General features: G+C 36.1%; 1 protein-coding gene across 2 annotated transcripts in view; it reads left to right on the forward strand.

The window, feature by feature from the left end:
* Positions 1 to 24,128, forward strand: part of golm2 (golgi membrane protein 2) — a 29,800-nt gene extending 5,672 nt beyond the window's left edge. The window contains exons 2-10 of one of the 2 annotated variants that reach the window (XM_087261321.1): positions 10,492 to 10,546; positions 10,733 to 10,835; positions 10,970 to 11,060; positions 13,044 to 13,188; positions 13,918 to 14,001; positions 14,158 to 14,466; positions 15,039 to 15,167; positions 20,171 to 20,338; positions 22,754 to 24,128. In XM_087261321.1, coding sequence (XP_087117447.1) covers positions 10,492 to 10,546; positions 10,733 to 10,835; positions 10,970 to 11,060; positions 13,044 to 13,188; positions 13,918 to 14,001; positions 14,158 to 14,466; positions 15,039 to 15,167; positions 20,171 to 20,338; positions 22,754 to 22,830 — 1,161 coding nt within the window. In that variant the 3' untranslated portion in view covers positions 22,831 to 24,128. The remainder of the gene's footprint in view (positions 1 to 10,491; positions 10,547 to 10,732; positions 10,836 to 10,969; positions 11,061 to 13,043; positions 13,189 to 13,917; positions 14,002 to 14,157; positions 14,467 to 15,038; positions 15,168 to 20,170; positions 20,339 to 22,753) is intronic. The other variant, XM_087261322.1, reaches the window with a different exon arrangement.
* The last annotated feature ends 1,224 nt before the right edge of the window (positions 24,129 to 25,352 follow it).

Consider the following 25,352-nt stretch of genomic DNA (forward strand, 5'->3'; position numbering starts at 1 on the left):
TCTCTATTGTTTAAAGTAAATGAATTAGGCCTGCAACAACAAATCGATAATTATTGATATTGAAATTCATTTTCATCAAATGCTGTTATCCATTGGCTGCTAAAGAACCAGCTGCTGGAAAAATTCTGAACCCCAAGTCCTACAAGAAAACATGTTTGTGTTACAGATGGCTGAATATCTGCTTGTCTAGTAAAATTCTCTTCATCAAGTAAATTAGTATAAAGTGGTTTTGTTGAAATGTTTTACTAACTTCAGGACAGTCATGCTGGATCTGTTGAGTTGCAACTTGCAAATCAGTCAATTGAAAAAATACTTGCCCAGAAAAATTATTATCAAATAATCATTAGTTGCTGCCTTAAAAGAAATGTAACATTTTGGTGATTGTGTTAAGAGAGGATGTAGAAGATGTCACCGTTTCAGAAGATCGATTTCTGCCTCGGTTTTGTCTAACTGGAATTTGAACTAGACATGAACATTGATATTCCATGTGCATTTAGTTGGCCTGTACCTTTATAGATTGATTCTGTGCTGCAACTAACATTTGGTATATTGCTCACACAGGCCTCTTTATAGATTATTACCCTTTCACATTCATTGCATACAGCAGTAATTGTATTTTATGAGGCACCATGAAGCTTTGCCATCTCAGAAATCTAAATTGTATGGAAAATTGAATATCTTCTATCATGTTATGGTTTATTTGCACTCATTACTATATTTTTACTCGCATCCTGTTGTCTGAATAAAGCTGCTGTCTATTTTCTCACTTCTATAAACGAAGGTGGTTTTCACACTCTTCTCTCTTAGTTTAGTTTGTTTAGGCATAAATGAATTCGGAAATTGCTATCTGATCTGCACTATTCAACATCTCATGATTGAGGCAGTAATGTCAGACTTTTTCAAAATGAACCCTTGAGTTGTTTTAGTAGTCTGATTCAACAAACCAAGCAGTATTATTATTCCAAAAAGTAAAAGCCGCACTGTGTCTTTAAGTACATTTACATGGACTCCAATAATCAGATTTTAAAGCAGTTAATACAATACTCTGATTAACATGTAAACAGCAATTTTTGATTATCTTAATCTGACTATAGTCATAACCGAACTTAAGAAATCCAATTAAGACATGAGAATTATGCTGATTTTCGTCACATTATTGAAGTGCAGTACAGAGATGTAAACACTGCAGTCAAACTATTACCATCATGCAGGACTTTTCGCCACATATTTCAAACACACATGGCTGTTTGACACTTCACTGTACCTATCAACTCAGTAAAGGACCACAGGCATACACACACACACACACACACACACACACCGCGAAAGTTTTTTTTTTTTTCAATACGGTGTACTGTATTGAATTCCATTAAAACAACACCCTTCCAGCAGTTTATACTCTCATCCAATATCTCGTTCGTCACAGGGGCATGTAGAAAATGTTCCTGAATGAAAGTGAAAGTGCCAAACTGCAGTTAAAGTTGACAATTTAAAAATAAAACGCATGAAATAACATGAAATTTCGAAGGAAATATGGATAGCGTGATGACACAATGACGTCAATGGAATTATTTGCTATAACATATAAAACGGGATCATGAAATGAACATTCAAAAAGCAACTCATTTAACACCTTAATCTTATTATTGTTTACATCTGATTCAGGCAAATAATTAGATTAATGATGTCCATGTAAACCTAGTTAGTGTGTAAATGAGGATTTTAACTATCACAGTTGAAAACTGTTGTGTAATTGCTCTTCTCCGTGCATTGCAAAAATGCACCCCTGTCAGCCTGAATGCTGTTCTGACAACCCCAGTCCTACTAAATTATAAGTATGAAAGAATAAGTATACAAAATAAGTCTCTGCTTCATTCTCTAAAACACCTTAAGGTTAAATTACTCTCCAAATCTGGTAATGGAAACACATTTTTCCTACCATGTTTTTTATTTATTAATTTGCTCATTTAATTCTCCTTTACTTTGTCATTTTATACCTAGTTTACATGTCATGGGTTTAGAAACAGGATCTGCTCTCTTCTGAGAATGCCACTATTCTCATGCTCTGTATATCAAAGGTGGAGACCCAGTGTGTCAATATGTACACAAAGACACTCGCACTCTATTGTACATTACAGTTCACTTTTACTGTGTGGTCTGTCCTAGGAGAGAGCCAGCCATTACAACTCCCATTCATCTCATGTTCAGTTGCTCGGATGACAACCTGGGAAGCATGTGTCCTGCCTGAGTGGAGTAGGAAAAATAAATAGAGTGCTTGATTGGAGTAATATACTTAGATATTTGTGATGTGTGTAGTTTGGAATATAAATGTTCTAAACACAAGGTTACTATTAAATAGTTGTCAATGATGTAACAGGTTTTCTGTCTCGGATCAGAAATGGTGTCATGAATGAACAGGGCCTTTCGCTCTTTATGTTGTTTATGGTGAAACAAAGATCAGCCACATTCTTTTTTTAAATTATTAATTATTCTAGTAAATGTTTTATCAGATCATCAGTGGAATAAAGCTTGTAGAAAGACTACTGGAGCTGAATTATAAATGTCAGCAAAATGGAATAAACACATTTTTGAGGTTACAGATATGTTGCTCTCAGTGTTCTCTAATGTGCTAACTCTAAAATGGCATCATTTATGTATAAAGCCTATTCTAAATGTTATACTGGTTATTTGTCACATTAAAATACCACAGTACAATACTTATTCATGTACAGCGCTCAGCATAATTGAGTACAGCCCATTTTAAAAATTAATATTTTTATCCATTTTAAAGTGAATATAGACAATATATTTTGATGCATTTAAACAAAACAGATTTAAACAAATTTTTTTGTATTAAAATAATATTTTAGTCACCAAGCATATTTAGAAATTTAAAGATAATACAATCAAATTCAGCAAAATATTGCATAAAAAAATCACAATTTACAAAAACTAATTTTTCTTTTTTTTTTTTCTTTTCTTGATTTTTTTTTTCTCTTTTTTGTATTTAATATTTTTCTAGAACATATACATTTGTCTGTAGTAGTTTTTGGACCATTATCATAAGTTATTTTGTTAGATATGCTCCAGATTTGATTTCAGTACTGACTAATCTAATGTATGTGCACAAAATAATATTGTATAGCTGACTATAAAAATATGAATTTAAAAGAGAGATTTGTGAGGGGTGTACTTATATATGCTGAGCACTGTATTTGTTTTATGCACACATTTATGCATTTAGCAGATGCTTTTGTACAAAGTGACTTACACCTGCGAACACACACCACAAACAGTAGGCTGCCCGTGGAGCAGTTGTAGGTTCGGTGCCTTGCTCAAGGAAATCCCCTCAGCCGTGGTATTGAGGTGAATAATATACCCCTTCATTCCCACCCCTGACCTACACAAAACACAAGTGTATTTTACTTAACCTTATCCCACCTAAATATAGCAACACCAATGTTTTACACTGCTACATGAACGCAAGTACACTTTATGTAGCAGTCTTTTTTGATGTACAGTAGGTACATTAAATTTAGGGTGTTTTCACACCTGTGAATCGATTCAGTTGTTCCGAAACAGAGATTAAAATTGTTACATTGTTGCTCTTTGCTCTTGGAGCGGTTCGCTTTCACACTGCAAAGTTTCTAATTGGACCAAAAGAGCTAAAACAAGTCACATGTGAGTAAACTCTCCTCACATTTGTCAGAGTGTCAGGGTTTATTTTGCAGCGTCCCGCTCAGCTGTCAGGAGAGGTGGTGGTTTGGTGGTGATTGACAAGGTGCGCAAGCTTGCAACGTGTCTGAGGAGAGATGCGGTGGGGAGGGGTGAGAAGGGTGCGCGACGATGCCTATTTGAGGACTGTGAGGGAGACGCGAGATTACCGGGAGATCATCACTCGTTTGCGGGCATCCGGAGACTCGTGAAACTTCCCGCCCTAATCATAATTCTCTCTTCATATAGCCGTAAGCCTATTACATATCCATAAAACACTGTGATATAACCGCGCTCGGATCGGATCGCTTTCTCACTGCAATCGAACCGCTCCAGGGTTCGTTTCAATCGAGCCAAGACCACCTCACTCAGGCGGTCTCGGAGCGATTACTTTGGCGCGGAACAGATCGCGATTGCCCTGTTCACATATGCCAAACGTACCACGCTAACTGGGCAAACGAGACAGGTTCCGAAACAAAAGTGTAGGTGTGAAAGCACCCTTAAAGTTGCCAAATATGAAGTAGTTTAGGGATGGAATTTTGATTAATTGTATTGCAGCCTGCAGAAATTGAGCTTTTTATCATTTTTTTTTATTTATTATATGATATATAATACCATATAGCAGGTGTCTGGAACCTTTTTAGCAAAGAGCCAATTCTGATTTCTTTTAGGTGTGTGTGTGTGTGTGTGTGTGTGTGTGTGTGTGTGTGTGTGTGTGTGTGTGTGTGTGTGTGTGTGTGTGTGTGTGTGTGTGTGTGTGTGTGTGTGTGTGTGTGTGTGTGTGTGTGTGTGTGTGTGTGTGTGTGTTGTGTGTGTGTGTTTGTGTGTGTGTGTGCGCGCGTGTGCGTGTGTGTGTGTGTGCGCGTGTGTGACATTACTACCACTATAAATAATACTGTATTAAACAACGCTAAAATAAATAAATAGATATTTTTTTTCCCAGCATCACCACTCATGAATGTATGTTCGCGAGGTTACTAGAGAAATGTAAAACGTTTTCTTTTTATTGGTGTTGCGATTCAAGTTTGTCCACAGTGCTGCACACATGCATTGGTCAAAACGTTTTTAATGTAAACTGAGTTCTTATTTGTTTTGCTGTAAAAAAATATTACAAAAAACAGGGAATTGTAATTGTGTTTTAAATAGGAAACTGATTTCTAGTGACAGTTATAATTTTTTAAACTGTAAAATATTATTGAAGGGAGACAGCTGGAGAGCCACATATTTTTGGTCAAAGAGCCAGAGGTTTCCTGTTACTGTTGTATAGCATTGTACTCCATCCCTGTTTTGAACTTATCGTTTTATTAGTGCTGCTCCATCCTGGTACATAACGGCTACTTCACATTGTCTTTAGTTTTATTAGGGTAATAATCCTTGTGGAGAAAGATCAGTTCTCCAAGGTTTTGGATCTGTGAGTAGGTGGAGCCAAGTGTTGTAAAAGAAGCAAATATAAAACACACACATAATGGTTTGAAGAAGTTTTCACACCTGTGCATTGTTTGATTTGTTTTGAAACTGTTACAGAATGGCTAAAAGGACTAGGATTTGTCAGGTGCAGGTGAACTGTCATGTCATTGGTCAAGAGCGCACCTGTTCATGTTCTAGGATACTGCTGTTTGTTTCAGGATCAACACTCAGAATGGATAAAACTGTAGTTCTATGTGCTTATTGTTGCTTTCTTTGCTACTGTTGTTGTTGTATTGTGATTTAATATTATTTTAAGCAAGAATCAAGGCTTCATCTGAATGTTATGTCTTTTAGACAGTTGTTCTTAGGCTTGTTCTTCTGGCAAAATTTAGTTCAGGCATATCACTTTGGTTTTAGGTTATTCAATGATTCATTCTGTTTTCAAGCATTGTCTGTAATAACTTATTATACATTGTAATAAAGCCTGGTCCATTGGATTGGATTGATTTCTCATCATAAGCAAACTGGTCCAGAGTTTGTTTCCAAGCTGGCTGAGACTACCTCATTCAGGCAATCTTGGCCTGATTGTTTTGGTATGGTTATGATGAGCGTGAATACTGTGTTCACATGTCCAAATGAACAGAGCTTTTGTAGCAAATGAGCCAGGTGTGAAAGCACCCAAAGTGATGCTCTTCCCCTCCCCTCCCCTTCCTCTTCTGCTGACAAGAAGGTGCTGAGCTCAGCTTTTTCTCATACAGGGTGACATTGATGCTTTAATTACTGAAACCTAGCCTCTACGCTCTGTGGCTCCTTTCATTAATTTCTCTTTTAAATCTGGTGATCAGCCTAATAGCGATGGCAGTATGGTGCTGTTTAATGTATGGTTGGGGCAGGGGTCCGTTTAAAGCCTCAAGGCCTGACTGTTGACGTTAGCTTTCAGTTGACAGACGGAAGTCCAGTCGATACCACTGAGATGAATGTAAACAGATTTTTTTCTTTTGCCTCCAGGTATCAAAGACTTCTTTGGTTCTTTTGTATCTGAGAGTTATTGCAAGATGATTCTCCAAGCCTCTATTTTCTCTTTAGGTGTAGAAAGAGTAACGGCTTAATTAATTAGCTTCTTTTTAACTACTGAAGTAGGCACCTGCACATTTTTTTTTTTTTTTTACAAATTGCAATGAGATGAAGCACCTGGATAAAATCTACAGGATAAGCATGTTGGCATTAGTTAGAGAGTAACAGTGTTCCAGAGTATTGCATACACAGTGAACTGCTATTTATTTGCTTTTCTTTTCTGCTGCTAGCAGTAGCTGAAGGCTTATCGGTGCTCTGTAATGGCACAATGCTCAGTCCTTATGTCCGCTGCCCTTGCAGCTTAATTTGCTGTGCTGACTATCATCTTCTGCTTTGAGCCACAGCTCTGCTCTCGAGCTCTGGATGAGTCCACATCCCCCTCAGTGAATTTGTCATCTTGATCACAGTTCCCTCTGAGCTTCCCCCTCTCAATCCCTTCGCAAAATCACAGCCGCCTCTCCTATGGCAGTAAAGCTCTGGAGATTGAATTCCCTTACTGTGTGGCTCAGTGAAAAGGAAATGGACAAAAATACTGTTTGACTGATAAAAGAGCCAGCACTGAAGAATGTGTGTGTGGTGCTGAAAGCAGCTTTACACCTTTTTAATGATTTTTTGCAAAGAGAATGTTTATTTTTTTCAATCAATAAATGCAGGTACGGATCTTAAAATAGTTATGCTAATCTGTTAATTAGTAAAGGTCCAATATAGTACAGTTTTAACCTATAAAATGTAAAAGAATTTTTCTTGGGCACAATACATTGAATTTTATGTTAAATCAGTGAGTTTTTTAAGTATTTTTAACTTAAACTTGTAACATTTTTTTAAAGAATGCAGTTCTGGGAATTGTATTGTCCCACATAGACATTTCGACATTGTTATCAGTATTGATAAATTGCAAATGTTACAAGCAGTCTCAGAAATAAAGATGCATATCTTGCCACTGGAGCAGTATAGATATATTTTTAATTTGAACACCTTTGTACCTGAAAGGTCCACATTAGTACCTTAAGGATAATAAAGTGTATCATTTCAAAAGGTTCTGCCCTAGTGGCAGGTTTTGTATCTTTTATTTCTGACATGCTGGAAACTATAGTTGAAATCAGAATTATTATACTCTTTTTGAAATCTTTATTTATTTATTTATTTTTATTTCGCAAATTATGTTTAACAGAGTAAGGAAATTTTTTACAGTATGTCTGATAATATTTTTTTCTTCTGGAGAAAGACTTATTTGTTTTATTTCGGCTAGAATAAAAGCAGTTTTTAATTTTTTAATAAACATTTTAAGGTCAAAATTATTAGCCCCTTTAAGCTATATTTTTTTCGATAGTCTAAAGAATAAACCATTGTTACACAATAACTTGCCTAATTCCTTTAACCTGCCTAGTTAACCTAATTAACCTAGGTAAGCTTTTAAATGTCATGTTAAGTATAGAATTGTCTTGAAAAATATCTAGTCAAATATTATTTACTGTCATCATGGCAAAGATAAAATAAATCAGTTATTGGAAATTACTTATTAAACTATTATGATTAGAAATGTGTTGAAAAATCTTCTATTAGAATGAATTCTGGAAAATCATATGATGCTAAAGATTAATGGCTGCTAAAAATTTGAGCACAGTAATAAATGAAATTGTTAAAGTGTAATAAAAGAAGAACATTTCACCATAGAATGTTAATTTTTCACAACACTGCTGTTGTGCTGTGTATGCTGTTGTAGGGCAGCACAATATTTCGTTTCAGCATTGATTTCGCAATGTTCCCATCTGCAATAGTCACAATGCAATGTCCAGTCTGAATTATAGTTGACCAGGAGCAACAAAATTGTATTTAATCAATGTATTTATACTGGAATTTTAGGATTCATGCAAAAAAAATAAAATAATAATAATAATAATAATAATAATAATAATTATAATTCTTACTTAAATTTTTTACCTTGTTTTCAGTCCAAATATCTACATTTTAAAGTCTAATCAAGATTATTTCACTTAGCCCACTGGCAGATAATTTCCTTAAAACATGCAAAAAAATAAATAAATAAACTGCTAATTTTCATTTATTTCCTCGGATGGTGAAAACTAAACAATATTTGTGCTTGGTCTATCTTTTTGATATTTGGACTAGAAACAATAGTAAGAAAAGCATTTTTTTGCATTGTGATTATTACATTTCTGTACTTGAACACTGTTAGACTCCCTAAAATGGTCAAATAGAGCTATTCAAACAATCTTGTAAAACTGTATTCAAATCATTAAATTTACAGCAGAAAAATAAAATATTACAATATCACACTTTTTTATGATCATGCAGCTCTAGTTTGTAGTTTAGATTTAGGAATTGTTCACCCAACAATTCGGAACTTGATGTACAGCACTCAAAATGTTTCACGCGTTAGTCAGGCTGTTCTTGTCTGTTTGGCAGAAAAACTAAAACCAAATCATCAGCATACTTAAAGGGCCCCTAGGTTACCCCTTTTTTTTAATTTATAATGAATCATTTGTGTCTTCAGAATGTGTCTGTAAAGTTTCAGCTCAAAACATCCTTCAGATTTTTTATTATACTTTTTATAAGATTCTGTTTTATACATTTTTGCCCTGGTGGCGGTTTTGCTGTTCTGTGCCTTTAAGGCTAGTCCTCCCCGCCCATTGTTTCTATGTGCCTTTCTGCGTGCCTTTATCTCCTCCCTTGGCTGCGTCAGATAACAAACAGACATAAAGTAAGCAGATCTCACGTTGCGTTTGTGAGAAATACTACAGTAAGAACTTTACCCATGATTATTTGATGCATTTGCTGTGTTAAGTTACATTGCCTATGTCGTTACAAAGTTTACGTGCACACACACAGACACATACCCAGCACGGACACAATACGCACAAACATACAGACATCGCGTTTAGCTTTGCACTCTTTTAGCATCCATATGTGACAGGATACAGGCTAATCTTCACTGTTGTATGGGTATCTGTTATGTTAATGTCCAAAATAAACCTCATTTAACATCCACAAAGCGGGATTGAAGCGTCTTCTTTCATAATTGTTCTGACACGCGGCTGTACTGATGAAGTAAAGCTGAAGTAAATCACTGTAATTCATTAAACACCTGCACTGTTTTAAAACATTTTAAACTTGTGAAACTCACTCTTGATCACATTTGATGACGATTGATGATCCTAGTGAACTGACCAGACCTTTTTTTTTCCCGGTTACTTTGCACTCTTCTCTTGTTGATCTGATTATACACGTGACTAACGGGACATGTTACGCAGCTGTCAATCAATTTGGTGGGCGGGGGGACCGCACTCCAACGTCAAGTTGCGGTCTGTTTGAAAACCGTTCCAATTGGTCCACCGTTTTTGTTGTTAAATTGGAAAAAAAGGACTCGGTGTTTATATCACCCCAATATGACCGCCTATACACTATGCCTACATATATTTCTGTCCTAACAGCTTAAAAAAGTAGATTTTTCACCATAGGTGCCCTTTAAAAGTGAATTATCTCTGTTACACTAAATATCTTTATATTAACAAATTTCTAAATATGATGATGATTTGGTTTTAGTTTCCTGCTTAGACCATTAGCTAAAAGGAAAATGTATAAAAAGCTAATTTATTCCATTGGTGGTGACTGTTTTAAACCAAACCCTTAAGTGAAAACCATATTTTGGGGGTCAGTGTATGGGGTTGGGGATTCATGTGTTTTAGAAATATAGTGTAATGGGGTATATGCAAACAGACTTTTAATTTTCAGCCAGCCAGCCTGATGGCTTTCGGTGAACTGCCTTTCAAACTTGCCACGTTTAAGATCTGTTTTCTATAAAAATAAGTGATCTTCGACCCCTGATAGATATTTAATATAAAGTGGGTCTCAGACCGGACAAGAAGCACTGCATTAAATTCCATATTTCACCTCCATTGATTTAAATTATAAGAACCTTTCTTAGCTCCGTATTTTGAATGAGTTTCTGCTTTGCATACTGTTCCTTACGGTGCTAGCGGTTACATGGTCTTTCATCTTGTTCTACACTTGAACAATTAAATGAATGCTTAAGCTTACTTAACTGGTTGTATTTTAATAACATTATGATGTAGTTGCTGCTAAAGGAACCTTATCAAATTTAAAATAGTCACAGAAAGTAGAATAAAATGTAAGGGATAAAAAACTATTTGTCTAAATTGCATTAAAGACAATTCCATTGTAACAATAGTCAAGAATTAGGTGCATGTTACATGCATGGTGTCATTTTTATACCATTGTCAGTTATTGCATGGCTGATTTGTGTGTGTTTTTCAGAATAAGCTGCAGAATGATGTCAGTGCCCAGATGTCAGAGATTCACAGACTGAAAGGTAAGAGTGCTCACTAGAGGGTGCTCTCTCCCAGTAATTCACGCTGTGTTTATGGAAAAAGGATTGTGGAATATGAAGAGATATGAGCAGTCTTCCGAGCCCACTCTAATGTGTTTCTGTGGTATCCTGTTTGTTGTGCTCATGATCTAATGGAGTCTTGTTTGACTCTGTGTTTCACGTTTACAGAGCAGGTAAAAGAGCTGAGACAGGAGGTCATCCGACAGGAAGACCAGCAGAGGGAAGTGCGTAAAAACAGCACCAATCTGGAAAAGAAACTGGAATATGAAAGGTAAGTGCAGGTGCTGTTGGACTTTTCTGAAGCCAGAACAACAGGTGTTGTTTTCAGTGCACTTCCATTCCATTCATGTATTAGGGACTAGTTGATGTATAATATGAATGCATAATATAATATCTGCATTGCAGCTTGCAGTGTGGACGGCAAATAGCCGAGCTGAAGGCAGAATATGAGGAAAGCAAGAAAAGAGTGGAGGAAGAGGCAGCAAAACTTAGACAGGTAGTGTATGGATAACTTAGATGCAGTCAGGGTTAGGGCTGCACAATATATCAGGTTATATCAGCATTGATATTGCAATGTGCAAACCTCCAATAGTCGCATTTAGGGATGCTCATTTTGGTTAATTTTGCAAAACGACAACTGCCATTCGCTACCCAAATATTAACCGTTAGCTGGTCAGATTAATATTAAATAAATATTAAATAATAAAAAAAATTGAAGTGTTTATTTTGTGTTTGACACATTAAATATTGCATTTTAAAATACTGATTTATCATGCGAACTTAACTACAGAGCATAATAACAGGGCATCTTCACGCATCTGTAGTGATTCCAACAGTATAGAAAAAAAATAATAAAATAATAAAATAAATATGCATGCCCTAGATATTTTTCACTTGAATAACAAATTTGGATTACAAAACGAAAACCATGTAATGATCATATGATTTCTTTCTTCCGTCAAATAAAAATATCAGGCTACCTCAAATCGATCGCTCCACAGGAAATATGCCTTTAATTAATGCTTTGCTCTAATTCTTATATTACAAGCCTTTGTCAACATTTTTAGTATAAGTCATTAAAGATTAAAAATTATGTCTTGAGCATCTGGTTTTACCTTGTGTGCTTTCATTTCCTCTCTCACAAGCGGTACATGTGCGTGCTGCTGCGTGTGATGGAAGACAATGACAAGGTTCATATGTTTACTTATTGTAAAGTAAAGGCTACTATAGCATATAACAATTTTGCTGTTTACATATGATATTGCATTAATTTGCATATATGTTTAAAACTATATAACATATAATATAACATTTAATAACTATAAAATAAAAGCCTAAGTTTGGTGCGGAGTTATCATTACGCAAAAATAATACCAAAAAATCGTTGGATTTGTTTGATCCATCGATGTAGGCTATTGTAGAATATTTTCAAATAGAAAAAAGCTTGGTTTTTTGGTTGTACACATCATTACAACTATAGCCTATTTGTTGTGTTTTTGAGCGGTGCTGAAGTAGCTCTCATGGAAAGAAAATCCTGACGCTCTGACTTGTGGCTGTCTTGTTTCCAAAGCAGAGCACATTTGAGAGTTTTCTTTTGCTGCTTCTTTCGCCAATTGTGCAAATAGACGGAGATGTTTATGATATGGATCCAGGACAGAGGTAATCACCATCAGCGCTGATTTGGCATCAACTAGTTTGTGACCAGCAAGGTTCTTCTTTAATTTTGCTTTCTTGCATATTTATGTAGCCAATTTAAAAAATATTTATTAATTTTTTATCTGATACCATTAATAGGTTAAGAACAAACCCTTTCGGTTAACAGTGAATCAGTTATTATGAGCATCCCTTGTCACATTGCTGGATCTTCAATGCTAATTGGGATTAGAATTAATCAAATCACTGTTCAGAACACCTGATTTGTTGAGTGACTGCAGAGATTAACCCTAATCTAACAGTGTAAAAGACTTTTATTTGGATGTGTTTTGTGACTTAAGATTTAAAGCGAATTGAAAACATTCGGGCACAAGAAATTAAAAAGTTTGCCACCCTAGCAAAGATTATAGTTGTGTTTAATTATTTATACAATGAGGACTATACACAGTGTTATTTTACATTTACTTATTGAATCTCTGTACCAAAATAATATTATCCTCAACCAAATACTCTATGACTAATGATTAAAGTCATTTCTATCTATTGTTATCATTTGTGTTTTATTTGTTTCTATTATTTTGTATGTTTTCAGATCATTTTGTGCAGATGCACTTTCCTTTAAAATAATCCCAACCTATGTAAAATGACAAATTCTTTCCAAATAGAGTTACTTAAGTCATCATGTGTCATATTTATATCACATTATATATCTCAGAAAAGATATTCAGTTATTTTCCCATATTGTGCAGCCCTAGTCCAGGTAAGCTCTAGCTTGTTTCTACTCACCAACCTTTGCACAAAAATTTAAAATGTTTTCTTGTTACAGAGTTTATTAGAAAATCGCAATGCAGATTCTGTAGTTCAGCATGTGGACTTGGATCTTGATCAATCCAACAAAAGAAAAGAGAAAGAGGACACTGCAGAGCGCCATACAGTGGCTGCAAGGAGAAATGACGTCCCGGTTCTTAAAGGTAGCACAAGTAAACATTATCACTGCATCCAAATCTGCATATTATCTAAAAAGCTACTTATTTCATTTTATTCATTTAATAATTAAATTCTATTTAGCAGTGGTTTGATGGCTCGAGGGGTTGTGGGATATTAGGGGGAGGTCGCTTAGTGATTTCCAAAAATTTAATTAATTTGATTAAACTGTTAGAATTAGCATATTTTATCCATAACCTACAGAAGATAAAAACATTAGTTAATAGTTACATTCAAAAAACAACATGCACATTTTTTTTCCTGTGAATTGCGACCCCTGGAGTCATTATGTTATATTAAAGACACAGCAATAGGGTCAGATTCATCAGATTGATTTCATGGCACCAGGTAAAACTTTCTAACATATTTACAACACTCACATGATTAAAAATAAATACAGGCCACAACTGAACATGGAGGATGATCTCTGAGTGGCATTCTCTAAGATTAAATGGAAAATAGACTTGGGCTTATTGGTGTGTGTGCACCGTTGTGTGCAGGTTTTGTATATTTATAACCACCTCTGATGATATTTGGGTTCACGAGTCACTGGCGTTGTTATGTTAGGGTCGCAGGCTAAAAAGTTTGGTAACCCTTGCTGCATAGTATGAATGTAATCTAGACATACTACTTTTATTGTTATCTCTTGATCTACTAGCATAATTTGCATAATCCTCTCTCATTTTCTCACCTTTTCTCTCTCACACACATTTTAGATGATCTGGGGAAACCTGGCAGTGATGCTGGAATGCCTGGCATTGAAGACAGTGAAGTAGGCAAGATAGACGATTCACAGTTTGGTGAGTAACTCTCAAAGATTTTACTAAACCACTGAATATTAATTAAATTTTAATGAGTAATAGAGTAATGAAGAGAAATAAATTCCAAAAAGCTTGCTTAAAATTTAGAGTTGAAGTCTGTTACTTAATTCAGAGATGCATTTCATGAATCTCCAGCCATAAAGAAGCCAGCCATCACACCGCAAAAACACATGGAGCCCGCGGAGGCTGCGGCAATGCTGAAGGAAGAGAGAGCAGGCTTTGGAGCAGGAGCTGGTGCCAGACTGGGTGATGATTTGGCACGTGGGCAGCCATTGGACAGACCAGACATGCCCCGTGATGAAAACCTGCGTTTGATGAACCGCGACATCCCTGTGCAGCAGCAGGTTCCACAACCGGTGGTCATCAAACCCATGCTGTTTGATGAGGATAATAAGGCAGGCATAAAGGCGGATGAGTTTGGGGAGCAGCGCAGACAAGTTGGAGGTGAGAGGTCTTGCTTTATTGGTGCTTGTATTTAAAAATTTTCAGTTGCTGGTTGTGTTGGTAATAATGCAAAACCAAAACATACACTCACCAGCCACTTTATTAGGTATACCTGTCCAACTTTTCATTAATGTAAATTTCTAATCAGCCAATCACATGGCAGCAGCTCAGTGCATTTAGGCATGTAGACATGATCAAGACGATCTGCTGCAATTCAAACCGAGCATCAGAATATTAGAATAAAAAATTAATTTAAAAATTCAATGATTTTGTAAACATTTATGAATGACCTTTGATTTCTGCATTTTTAAGGGAGCTTGCTCTTTTTCAGTAATCATGTACTTTTATTAATTTATGTTTTAGGCATTTTTTGTTCTTTGTTGGGGAGAAATGCATCTTGTTTCTCCTTCTTTTATATGTGTTCTGCTGTCTACATGAACCTGCTTGCAAACGTCAGTGAAAAATGTTTAATCTTTGCTGGTTTTTCACAAGGGAGTAATGGAGATTAAAAACATGCCATGAAGTAAGCACCTCTTTAATATCCAGCGCTGTATCTGTGTTTGTTTTATCAGCCGAGGGTTTGAAGGCAGAGGGAGTTGGGATTCCTCCTCCTCCTAACCCGGTTCAAGTCCACGCCAAACCCATTGACCCACACAACGGCAGAGATCCTGTGGCTGCTGATCCCCCACGCCATCGTCAGAGTGAGTATTAAACCAATACTCACACTTGAGTATTTTTTAAGGCAAAGCTTCAAATATCCACTTGTTAAGTCATGACATATTAACACTGTTTGTTGTTAGCCTTTGATATTTCGTAGGGAAGTTGCACCCAGAAAAAGTGAGGTGTGACTTCAGACTTAACAACCGAATATTTGATGTTCCCAGATACGCTGAACCTCAGCATTCAAAAACAGATATTATGCTTTGCGTAGAACACAAAATAAGATCTTAAGCAGAATGGCCAAGCTGCTGTTGAATTACCAACCATAGAAGTGGATTGTAATTCACAAGTTTTTTTGTGTTTCACATAACATGTTTTGGGTGAGCTATTCTTTTAGGCCTCCCTGGTGTTTGCTGCAATAAAATCTATCACCATTCTTACAGTTCACAGTCTTTAAATCAAATCCCGCTGAAGCAGTGAGTGAATATGTGTCTCTGAAACCCAGACTGACTGTGAAATGGACAGTGTAAAGGCTTGTGCATGCTGGGATGATTTTTGCTCATGCTAATCGTCAATCTTTTTTCCCCCGAGACATTTTTCAGCATTCATACCAACTCAGTGTTTCACTGGCGATGAGCCATGTGAATATGCAAAATTTCTCCCTGACAGTAGATGGCGCTTCATGAAATTCAGAAATAGGTACACAAGGTGGCACTGCACAACTTCAGATTGTAACACTCACTTGTTGCACAGAAGTCACCCTCAAACTTTTCCCTCCTTTATTTACCACAAACTTTTTCACTTCTGTTTATCCTCCTCCTTCTCTACAGTACGTGAACACCTAGTCAAAATGTTTAGAGAAAAAGTTAAAGCCATAAAAAAATAGGTGTATTACTAGATGATTTTGTTCTTGAGCGCCACCAAGTCAGGTTTTACTGTTACTAACGTCAACAGCTCATGGCACGTGAATAAAAGCACAAATCTCACTGGTTGATCATTCTTTAACGTTTTAACAAAATAAACAAGCCGTAAATGTTTTATTTTTTAATTGGTTGGTTTGCAACAAAGTCCTTTTAAGGCAAGTCATTTCACTCAGCGGCCATCTTTGAAACGCCTCTTTGGTAGTATGCTTCTGTCTGAATGGGGAAACATCAAATTCTCTAAAACTGTTTGCAAGCTTATGATTACATTACAAATCAGCAATAAAATTAAACTACAACTGTTTTAGAAGTTTAATTTCTAAACGTTTGAATCAAGCAAAATCAGCATTTTTTTTTAGGTTGCCCATGCTAAAGCGAATGCGCACTGGAAAGGAACGAGATCACAACACCGACCTCATTTATGCCAGAGTTACACTTTATCATCCTCTGGAAAATGCCAGATCACACTGGTTTGTCAGATCACACTGGTCTTCTGAAGTTAATCACAACTTAGTCTTGATGGTGAATCTCCTCCAGAAATGACAGCGACTGTTTGTTTACAAGTTTGTGGACATTTGAGTTGTTGCTGTCATGTGATGTGCGTTTGACAGGACAGACTGTACCTCACGTTCGTTTTATACAGATTGTAAAACCAAAAAAAAAAAACGTTTGTTTTCAGGTGTAGGTGGTTCATTTAAAAGTACAGATTTCAAGCTTTATTTTAATATATTTTTTATGTCTGTGAAGCAAAACACTGTCGTAAAAACACACATCAGGTCCAGGGGTCCGTTTTTCGTACGTGGATTACTCCGTTAGCTGGATTTGGATATTGACGATTTGACACGATCCAGGATAATTTCGTTCTTCAAAGCTGATCCGAGAGTTGTTGTCATAGCAACAGTTCTGCTAGGTCAAACCTGATCGGGAGCAGGTTCAATTTATATAAACAGAATTAGATCGGCTCAGTTCAAGCAAAGATATACAGAAAGTATGTTCCGAATTCTGATATTTTCTTACAGTAGTAGTTATATACACTTGGGAAAAGAGTAAATATTTTTTAAACTATATATATATATATATATATATATATATATATATATATATATATATATATATATATATATATATATATATATATATATATATATATATATATATATATATGTAGGGTCCAGCCAGTTGGTCCAATGACGGTATCCAATGGTGGATGAAGGTTCACTGCATGTTCGGTCTTTCCAGTGCACAATGTTGATTTATATTAAACTTAACTCATATCTGACTCCAATTTTAGTATGAGGTGGTTTAGAATATTAATATGTTTATCCTCGTTTTATCTGACTCCAATTATAAAACATTGAGAAGGTTATTTTGTTTCCGTTCACATTAATTTAGATTATGATTGAATATTCTCTTCGGTTCATCATTTTATGTTATTCTCGTTCATTGGGATCTCTATAACATCCTGAATCTTGTACCGGCCGAGTATACAATTTCTTAAGCACAAGCATGTCAGTCTTGGTCACTAAACAGGGGCGATTGACCGCTATCCTAAAAAGGCAGAACCCTACTTACTCAGATTAGGATATTTTTTATGCGGTCCCCATAGGTCTGCTACCTCCTAAATCAGACAGAGCTATTTAGTCATATAACGATCATTACTATAGAATTAAGCAGACCAGTCGTACTCAAACTAGTAGTAACTTTGAATAATCACTATACTATCTAAATAGTATTAAAAGTTTATCGGGTGAAGGACTATCCCCTTAGATATCCTTTTACAGCCTAAGTATACATGAATAAATGCCAATTTGTTAGTCGGAGCTCTAGAGACATCGTGTAACGTGCCGCAATGCTCCGTCTACCGTGTTCTAGTCCGCTACTAACCTGAACAGGGGCTTGTGGTGCTATGAAATTACCACAATCTACTAAAGATAATAACACGAACTCTGTTTGAATCATTCAAAACATAACAATTTATTAGTCAGGTAAATGTATTATGCCAATTCAATCAGTCAATTCATAAATGATCAATACAAAACATCAAATTATCAAAGATAAATCCAAGATGAAAAAGATGCATTCCTGACTTTGAAATATACATAACATGGGGCAGACCCCATGTTATGGGCTGATCTGGTTAGGCAGAATCGCCCTGAGCTTTTCTTAGTCCTTACCTTAAATAATCCAAGAATTCCCTCAAGGAAGGGGGTGTGAATGTATAACAAAAGGCATTCACACTTGGTGTCACACCCCTCACAGTGGATCAAAAGATGCCTGAAGTTATATATTTATTGTTCTGATTATGTCTATTTCTGAGAGAATGAGACCATTGTACCAATCGCACTGAGACATTTCAAATGATATCAAACATGATAGTTAAAGTCAGTTTGGTTAATTCTAGAACATTCAAACATTGAAATGACCATATGTGTGAGTTGGGGGGATGAAGCAGACTCAGATGCAAATGCAGCAGGAACTGGTTTTTCCCGCATTCCTCCCTGGTGGGTTGTGAAGTCACCAGTCTCTGTTTTCAGCTCATGTTTTGAATTGTCAAAGATATCAGAATATTTGCAATATTTCAATTCTTACATATATATATATATATATATATATATATATATATATATATATATATATATATATATATATATTATTAATAAAATAAATAAAGTTATACATATTAATAAAACGTATGCAATCTGCACTCTCAAAATGAAAGTACAAAGACTGCCACCTGGTGCTGCACAGAGAAAACTTATTGATATGAACTTTTTAGATTGTTTAGTACAAATTGTGTATAATAAAAATGCACAATATGTGACTTTTTTTTTAAAGCAGTAATACATTTATGCAGTCATGAACATGTTTTGATAGTTAATATGCCAGTGATTTGATGCTTCACAATAGTTCCAGATGCCTTTACCAATATCAAAATGGTTTTGTAAACAACCAGTTAATCTTTACACCGATTAAAAAACGGCTACTGTAATAAAGAAAATCTTTTCTAAATGTAGAACTAAATACATTGATATGCATTGAAATACATGATGAATACACTTGACACATGAAAGTGTAAAGCCTGCAGCTCACAACAAATGTGGAAGGTTATTGCGTGTCATATTTAACAAACCGTTTACTGCTAATTTGATGTAATTTTGTTCACATGGATAATTGAATATTAACCAGATGATGTCATTACACTGCTGTGCCGTCAGCCAATCGTTGCATTGCTGATCATGATTTCGAGGATCGATAGATCTGTCCTTCAATACACGCAGCGATCTCAGATCAGTTTATCCAGACATTCTAATCTGATTTGCGAACTTGTTTGAAGAACCAAATTAGCGAGAGATCAGTTATCAAGATTAAAAGATCCAGGATCTGCCAAATCATCTTAGATCATTTAAGCGAGGTACAAAGAACGGACCCCAGGCTTCTGCCCTGGAGAAATCCAGTCTAATGTGATTAAGAATTGGCTCCTATACTAGCAGGCGTTTTTGACCGTTACACTTTCCCTATTTAAAACTATACGAGTGACATGTCTTGTGTATTCTATAGTCTTTGTTTGCACACTCGCATTGAGGGCTGTTTGTTTTTGTTTAATACATATCTGCGATAAAACATGAGCGAAATCGTCCCATGCTATAAAGCTGTACATTACTGTCATTTTGACATTTTGTCAATATCAGTGCGAAAAATTAAGCAGTAATGTGTGTGGATGTTAACAGAAAGAGATGGTTTATTGGGCTTTATGCTGATTATAGTGCTGCCTGTCTTTGCTCCCTATGCTAAACTCCTCCACACCTCCACATGGTGTATCCCATCCCATCCCATCCAGCCCTCTTTTCTTCTGTGGGAAGTCCTCTACCACCAGCTCCATTCCTCGGTTGTCCTCTGAGATTGTCATTTGGGCCTGAAATATGACATACGTTTTTTTTTTTTTTTAAACCTCATTATTTTTGGCCTCCATTCAGCCTCATTGTCCACTCTTTGGTCTTGATTTTCCTGAAAATCGCCCCGATACCATTCCATGCTTTCTTTTTCACCTCTTTCGAATTTTGCTGGTTCCTTTCTTTCTATTTTCTGCCTTTCTTTCCTGACGGGGCCCTTCTCTGCCTCTGCAGGCCGTTTCTTTGATGAAAACGAGTCCCCTGTAGATCCGCAACACGGCAATAAGCTGGCGGACTATAACGGGGATGATGGCAACGTGGGTGAGTATGAGGCGGACAAGCAGGCCGAGCTGGCCTACAATGAGGAAGAGGATGGTGATGGTGGGGAGGAAGACGTCCAAGGTGAGCAAGGGGGATCGCGACTGCTTTGCTATTTGGTCTCCTCTCCCCCACCCTGTGCTGTCGCTGCTCTGCTGGTTCAGTCATCATGGGCTCACAGCATACTGAAGTACTGCCAGTTCATTTGCTTTAAGGACGGAGTTAACTGAAGGGGAAGCCCTCACCTCAGTGTGCTGAGAGCATGTGTGGATGAGAGAGAGAGAGATCTGAGTGAGAGAGATTTAACCCTTCTGGTCCATGTGGTTATGAGACTGAACCTTCTCTCCCAGCATGCTTCATTCAGCTTATCCAGTCACTGTCTTTACTAATCCTTGTGCTTTGTGTGTGGAGTTATTGTGTTGTCCATGCATGTCAAGTGCTGTTTTTCACTTGCTATTTTGAACTCACTGTTGTTTTGCTGTGTAGACTTGGCCATCTTTTTTTAATTTTTCATCTTGCTAATTTGTCATCAGTATCATGTAATGCTTGTGACACTTGTGAATCATTCGTCTCTTGGGCCATTTTCACAATGTAAGGTCTAGGGATTGGAAACTAAAAGGAAGTGCAAGAATGAATCCTGTGTATTTTCATTTTGCGTGTGTGTGTGTGCGCGTATACTGTGGCTTATATTTTAAGATAATCAGCGTATGAAATATGCAATAACTTAAGACAAAATGCAGTAAACTTGACACTTGAGGTGATTTTGTTTACATGGATGTTCTTGATGTTAATATTGATATAACACAGTATAGTGACGGGGACACTATACTATCAGTAAGCGCCGTCTTTCGGATGAGACATTAAACCGAAGTTCTGACTCTCTGTGGTCATTAAAAACCCTATGGCACTTTTTGGAAAGAGTAGCGGTGCAACCCAGTGTCCTGGCCAAATTCCCTCCATCAGCTCTTACCCATCATGGCCTGCCAATCATCCCCATCCATCCAATTGGCTCTATCACTTGTCTCTCCACTCCACTAATAACTGGTGTGTGGTGAGCGCACTGGTGCCGTTGTCCTGTGGCTGCCGTCGAATCATCCAAGTGGATGCTGCACACTGGCGATGAAGTCGAGAGACCCCTCTCATGATTGTGGAGCATTTTGAGTGTATGGCCATACACAACAATTGCTCTATATAAATACACATTACTTACTTGTGTAACTAGATTCTACAAAATTAAGGAAAATAAATGTTTTTTTGTAATTCTGAATATTTTATAAAGCTTTAAATTGATCACATTTTAGTTTAAGTAGCAATTCTCATTAACTGCTGGAAATTTAAAAAGCTTATTGAGTAAAAAGTCTTACTGTAGTTTAGAGTTTGTTCATAGCAAGAATTGTGTCTAAAATAAAGTGTGAACTTTAAAATGGATTTAAAATGCTTTTGTCGTGTGAATTAATGGCCCTTGTTTCCAAGTTTTAAAAAATCCTGTTGCATTATTTAAAAATGCAAAAGAACCATCTTTCTTCAACATTATTAAGGTATAGCTGGTAATTTACTGCATTTACATTGAACAATGCATAAACAAAAACACTGACTAGGTTTACATGGACATCAGTAATCAAATTATCTGCCTTAATCTGAATAAGACAATAATAAGATTAAAGTGTTTACATGAGTTGCTTTTAGAATGTTCCTTTCATCCTGTTTTAAATGTTAAAACACATATCGCTGTGACGCAATGACGTTAATCGAATTATCCACGTTTCTTTCTGAAATTCATGTAATTTCGGGTGTTTCATTTTTAATTTGTCAACTTTAACTGCAGTTTGGCACTTTCACTTTCATTCAGGAACATTAAACATTTAATTTAAACGAGATATTGGGTGCGAGTATGAACTGCTGGAAGAGTTTTGTTTTAATAGAATTTGATGCCGCACGCCGTATGGAAAAAAACTTCTCCATTTTGTGATGCAACCGTCTGTGGTTCTCCACTAACTCTGTAGGTACAGAGAATAGTGTCCAAGAGCCGTGTGTATATAGATTATTTTCTCATAAAATGCGCCGAACCACCTACACGACGGTAATAGTTTGATTGCAGTGTTTACACATCTGTGCTGCACTTCAATAATGCAACTAAAATCGGCAGACTCCACATCTTTTGTTCAGTTCAGTTATGACTTTAGTCGGATTAAGATAATCAAAAATTTCTGTTTACATGGTAGACTCTCAACCAGAGTATTGTCTTAATCGTATTAAAATCAGATTATTGCTGTCCATGTAAACGTACTCGCTGTGTCTTCTGACAGACTAACTTCAGCAGCATTCTGCATGCACACAGGATGATCATTTATAGGATTCACTCATTCACACATTGTGGTTGTCACTCCCATTTTTTTACAGTGTGCATGTGGCCTTAGTAGCTTTCACTATTATTAGTCTCAAAGTTTTTAATCATGTACTCACCCAGTTGTAATGATCCCCTGTTGTCTTATCTTTCAGACGATGAAGACCGTGACGCTCCAGGTGAGAGGAATGTGGACTACGGGAAGCGACATCAAGCTAATGACGTCCTGTAGTTCAGTCTTTCAGAAAAGTGTTTCTGACAATGAAGGACCCAGAAGAGGGAAAAACTTTGGATTTCAGCTGGGATTTTGTATCATGTACGATTAAAGACATTCAAACTATTTCAGTGTCTTCAGAGAGAAGCGAGCTTCGGCTGTGAAGTCAGTCACTGCGGATGAGTGATTATTCAACTTGAATGCAACAGAGTGTTTTTTTATGATCTGCAAATGTTTGCTTGATTTGAGAGTATCATTGTTTTCTTTTGTTTTGTTTTTTGGCCTGATCTGTAGAACGGGTCTAACAGAACTGGGTTTCCGAACAATTAAATTGTACAAATGTTTTTTTATTATTATTATTAATTATTAATTAAATTCATTCTCCATGGACTGGAGGACACTACTGTGAATAGATAATATGGAAGTAATATTTCTCTGTTTCATTCACAAAGTGGAACATCGTGAAACTACTGGTGAAAAGGACCTCTTCAACATCAACGGCAGATTTTTTTCCCTGTTCAGAACTGCTAAAAAGCATAATCTCCCTTTATCTTTTTGAACAACTGTAGCTAAATATAAGTGTAAACTATGGGAAGATGCAATTAAGTTGCTGTTCAACTTTTTAACCTCTGGAGCAAAATGGCACCATTGGCCAGACAGTCTTTTTTTTTTTTTTTTTTTAAATACTCTCTCTTTTTCTGATTCTGAAGGAGCACTCAAGAGTGCACACAGAGTCTTGTAAGGACACTGTTGCATGCAGAAGGCAGCCTTTGTAAATCAGCCTGTAGATCATCAAGAAAATGGAAAAAAAGCAATACTCTGTGCCACAGACTAAACTCATCACAGCTGTCGGCCTGCTTCCTTTCTTTCTGGTAGCTGTAGATGTACAGTGCATATACAGAGGAATCTGTGTGGCAAAGGATGCTGTATAATTGCTAAACTCTCAAATGGAAATACTGATCATAGACCTAACTGTTTGTGTTTGTTTTATAATCGAGCAAAATTTTGGTAGGGTTGGCATACTGAATGTACTCTTCTAGCTTGTGATTGTTTTTGAGATCTGTCACATGAGTGTTTGAGCTCTGACACAGCTGTGCAGTGCAATCCAAGGGTAACGATTAACAAAATTCTCTCCGTTTCAAATAAACTGGTCCTGTTTTGGGGAAAGAAAAGTACAAATCCTATCACTGTGACTGAAGTATAGAAAGTAGTAGCATTAAGAGGGGCACCCGGAGTTGTTAATTAATTCGTCCCAGGCTGCTTTACAAACATAAATGATTACATCACGGTACCAATAAAAGATTTTCTTTTCTGTATGCAGTTTACTGTTCGCTTGCATTCCGTTTTCCCCTTAAATTCATTTGTATGCATGTCTAGATCTGGGGGTTTTAAAGTGGGGCCCCATGGATGATGAGCATTTGTAATTTTGTTTTTAAGAAATTATTTTTATTCCATGTTTTAGCAGTTGGCCTAAACTTAGTTTGTCTTTTAAAGAAATGTTTTGTTTTTACTTTTAAATTCATGCTTTTATTATGTTTGTATTTAATCTTAAGAATATAAATGGCTTAACAGGATTTCTGCAGATATCATAATGTCAAATTTAAGACCGTTAAGTATTGAATTTAAGACCTATAGTAAAAACACGCATACACAAAGAGAAAATGCTAAATCACAATATTAGTGGTCAAATAAATGTGTTCAAATTGAACAGTACTAAAGACAGGTTAGAAGCATTATTACTACAGGAAAAAAAACACACAAACAACTTAAGGCTGATTTATACTGCCACCATAAAGTCAGGCAGATAAACAGAGAAGTAGGAAGTTTTATCATTCAAGATTTTAAACATTCTTTTTTTTATTATTTATTTTAATAAAGATTTTTAGAACCATTGAAGATTTTTATTTATTTTTTATTAAACTTTGATGCATCACTTGCTTTTGTTTATATCTCAGACAGTTCTACCTATTAAAGTTAAATATTAATGACAAGAGAACGGGTTGCTCTACAATTAGAGTTTTTATTATGAAAAAAGCAATAAAAAAGTACGCTTACTAAAAAAAGACTTTTTTTTTTTTTTTTTTTTTTTTTTTGCCCTCCACAGTTCACACATTACTAGCTGGTTGGTTTCCTCTATTGATATGCTAAAAGGCAATAATGGTCCAACTTTCCTGCCCATTATCACCAATTAAGCCTATAAATATTCCTTAATTATAGTTTTGTAACTATTAAATTGTTTTAAACTCAAAACTGTAACGTATACATTAGTGTTAAACCTATAAATGGTGGAAAAACATGTTCTGTAATCGTGTACCTGCATGGGTCACTTTTGCCATGGCCTCTTTTGGCTTTAACAAACTTATCCCTCAGGTTTACCAAACTTTTTAACAAAAACTTTCTTTCCCACTGCCGTTGCAATATCTTAGCTAAGAATTATTATTCATCTGGTTCTTCCTATGATCACGCATGGACCATAGACTGTAAAATATAAAATACAGACTGATGGATGGATCATAAATATTTCTGTACGGGCATACCTG

Source organism: Danio rerio, chromosome 7 (genome assembly GCF_052040795.2).
Source record: "Danio rerio strain M-AB ecotype USA chromosome 7, GRCz13ab, whole genome shotgun sequence".
In the NCBI taxonomy this organism is placed as follows: Eukaryota; Metazoa; Chordata; class Actinopteri; order Cypriniformes; family Danionidae; genus Danio; species Danio rerio.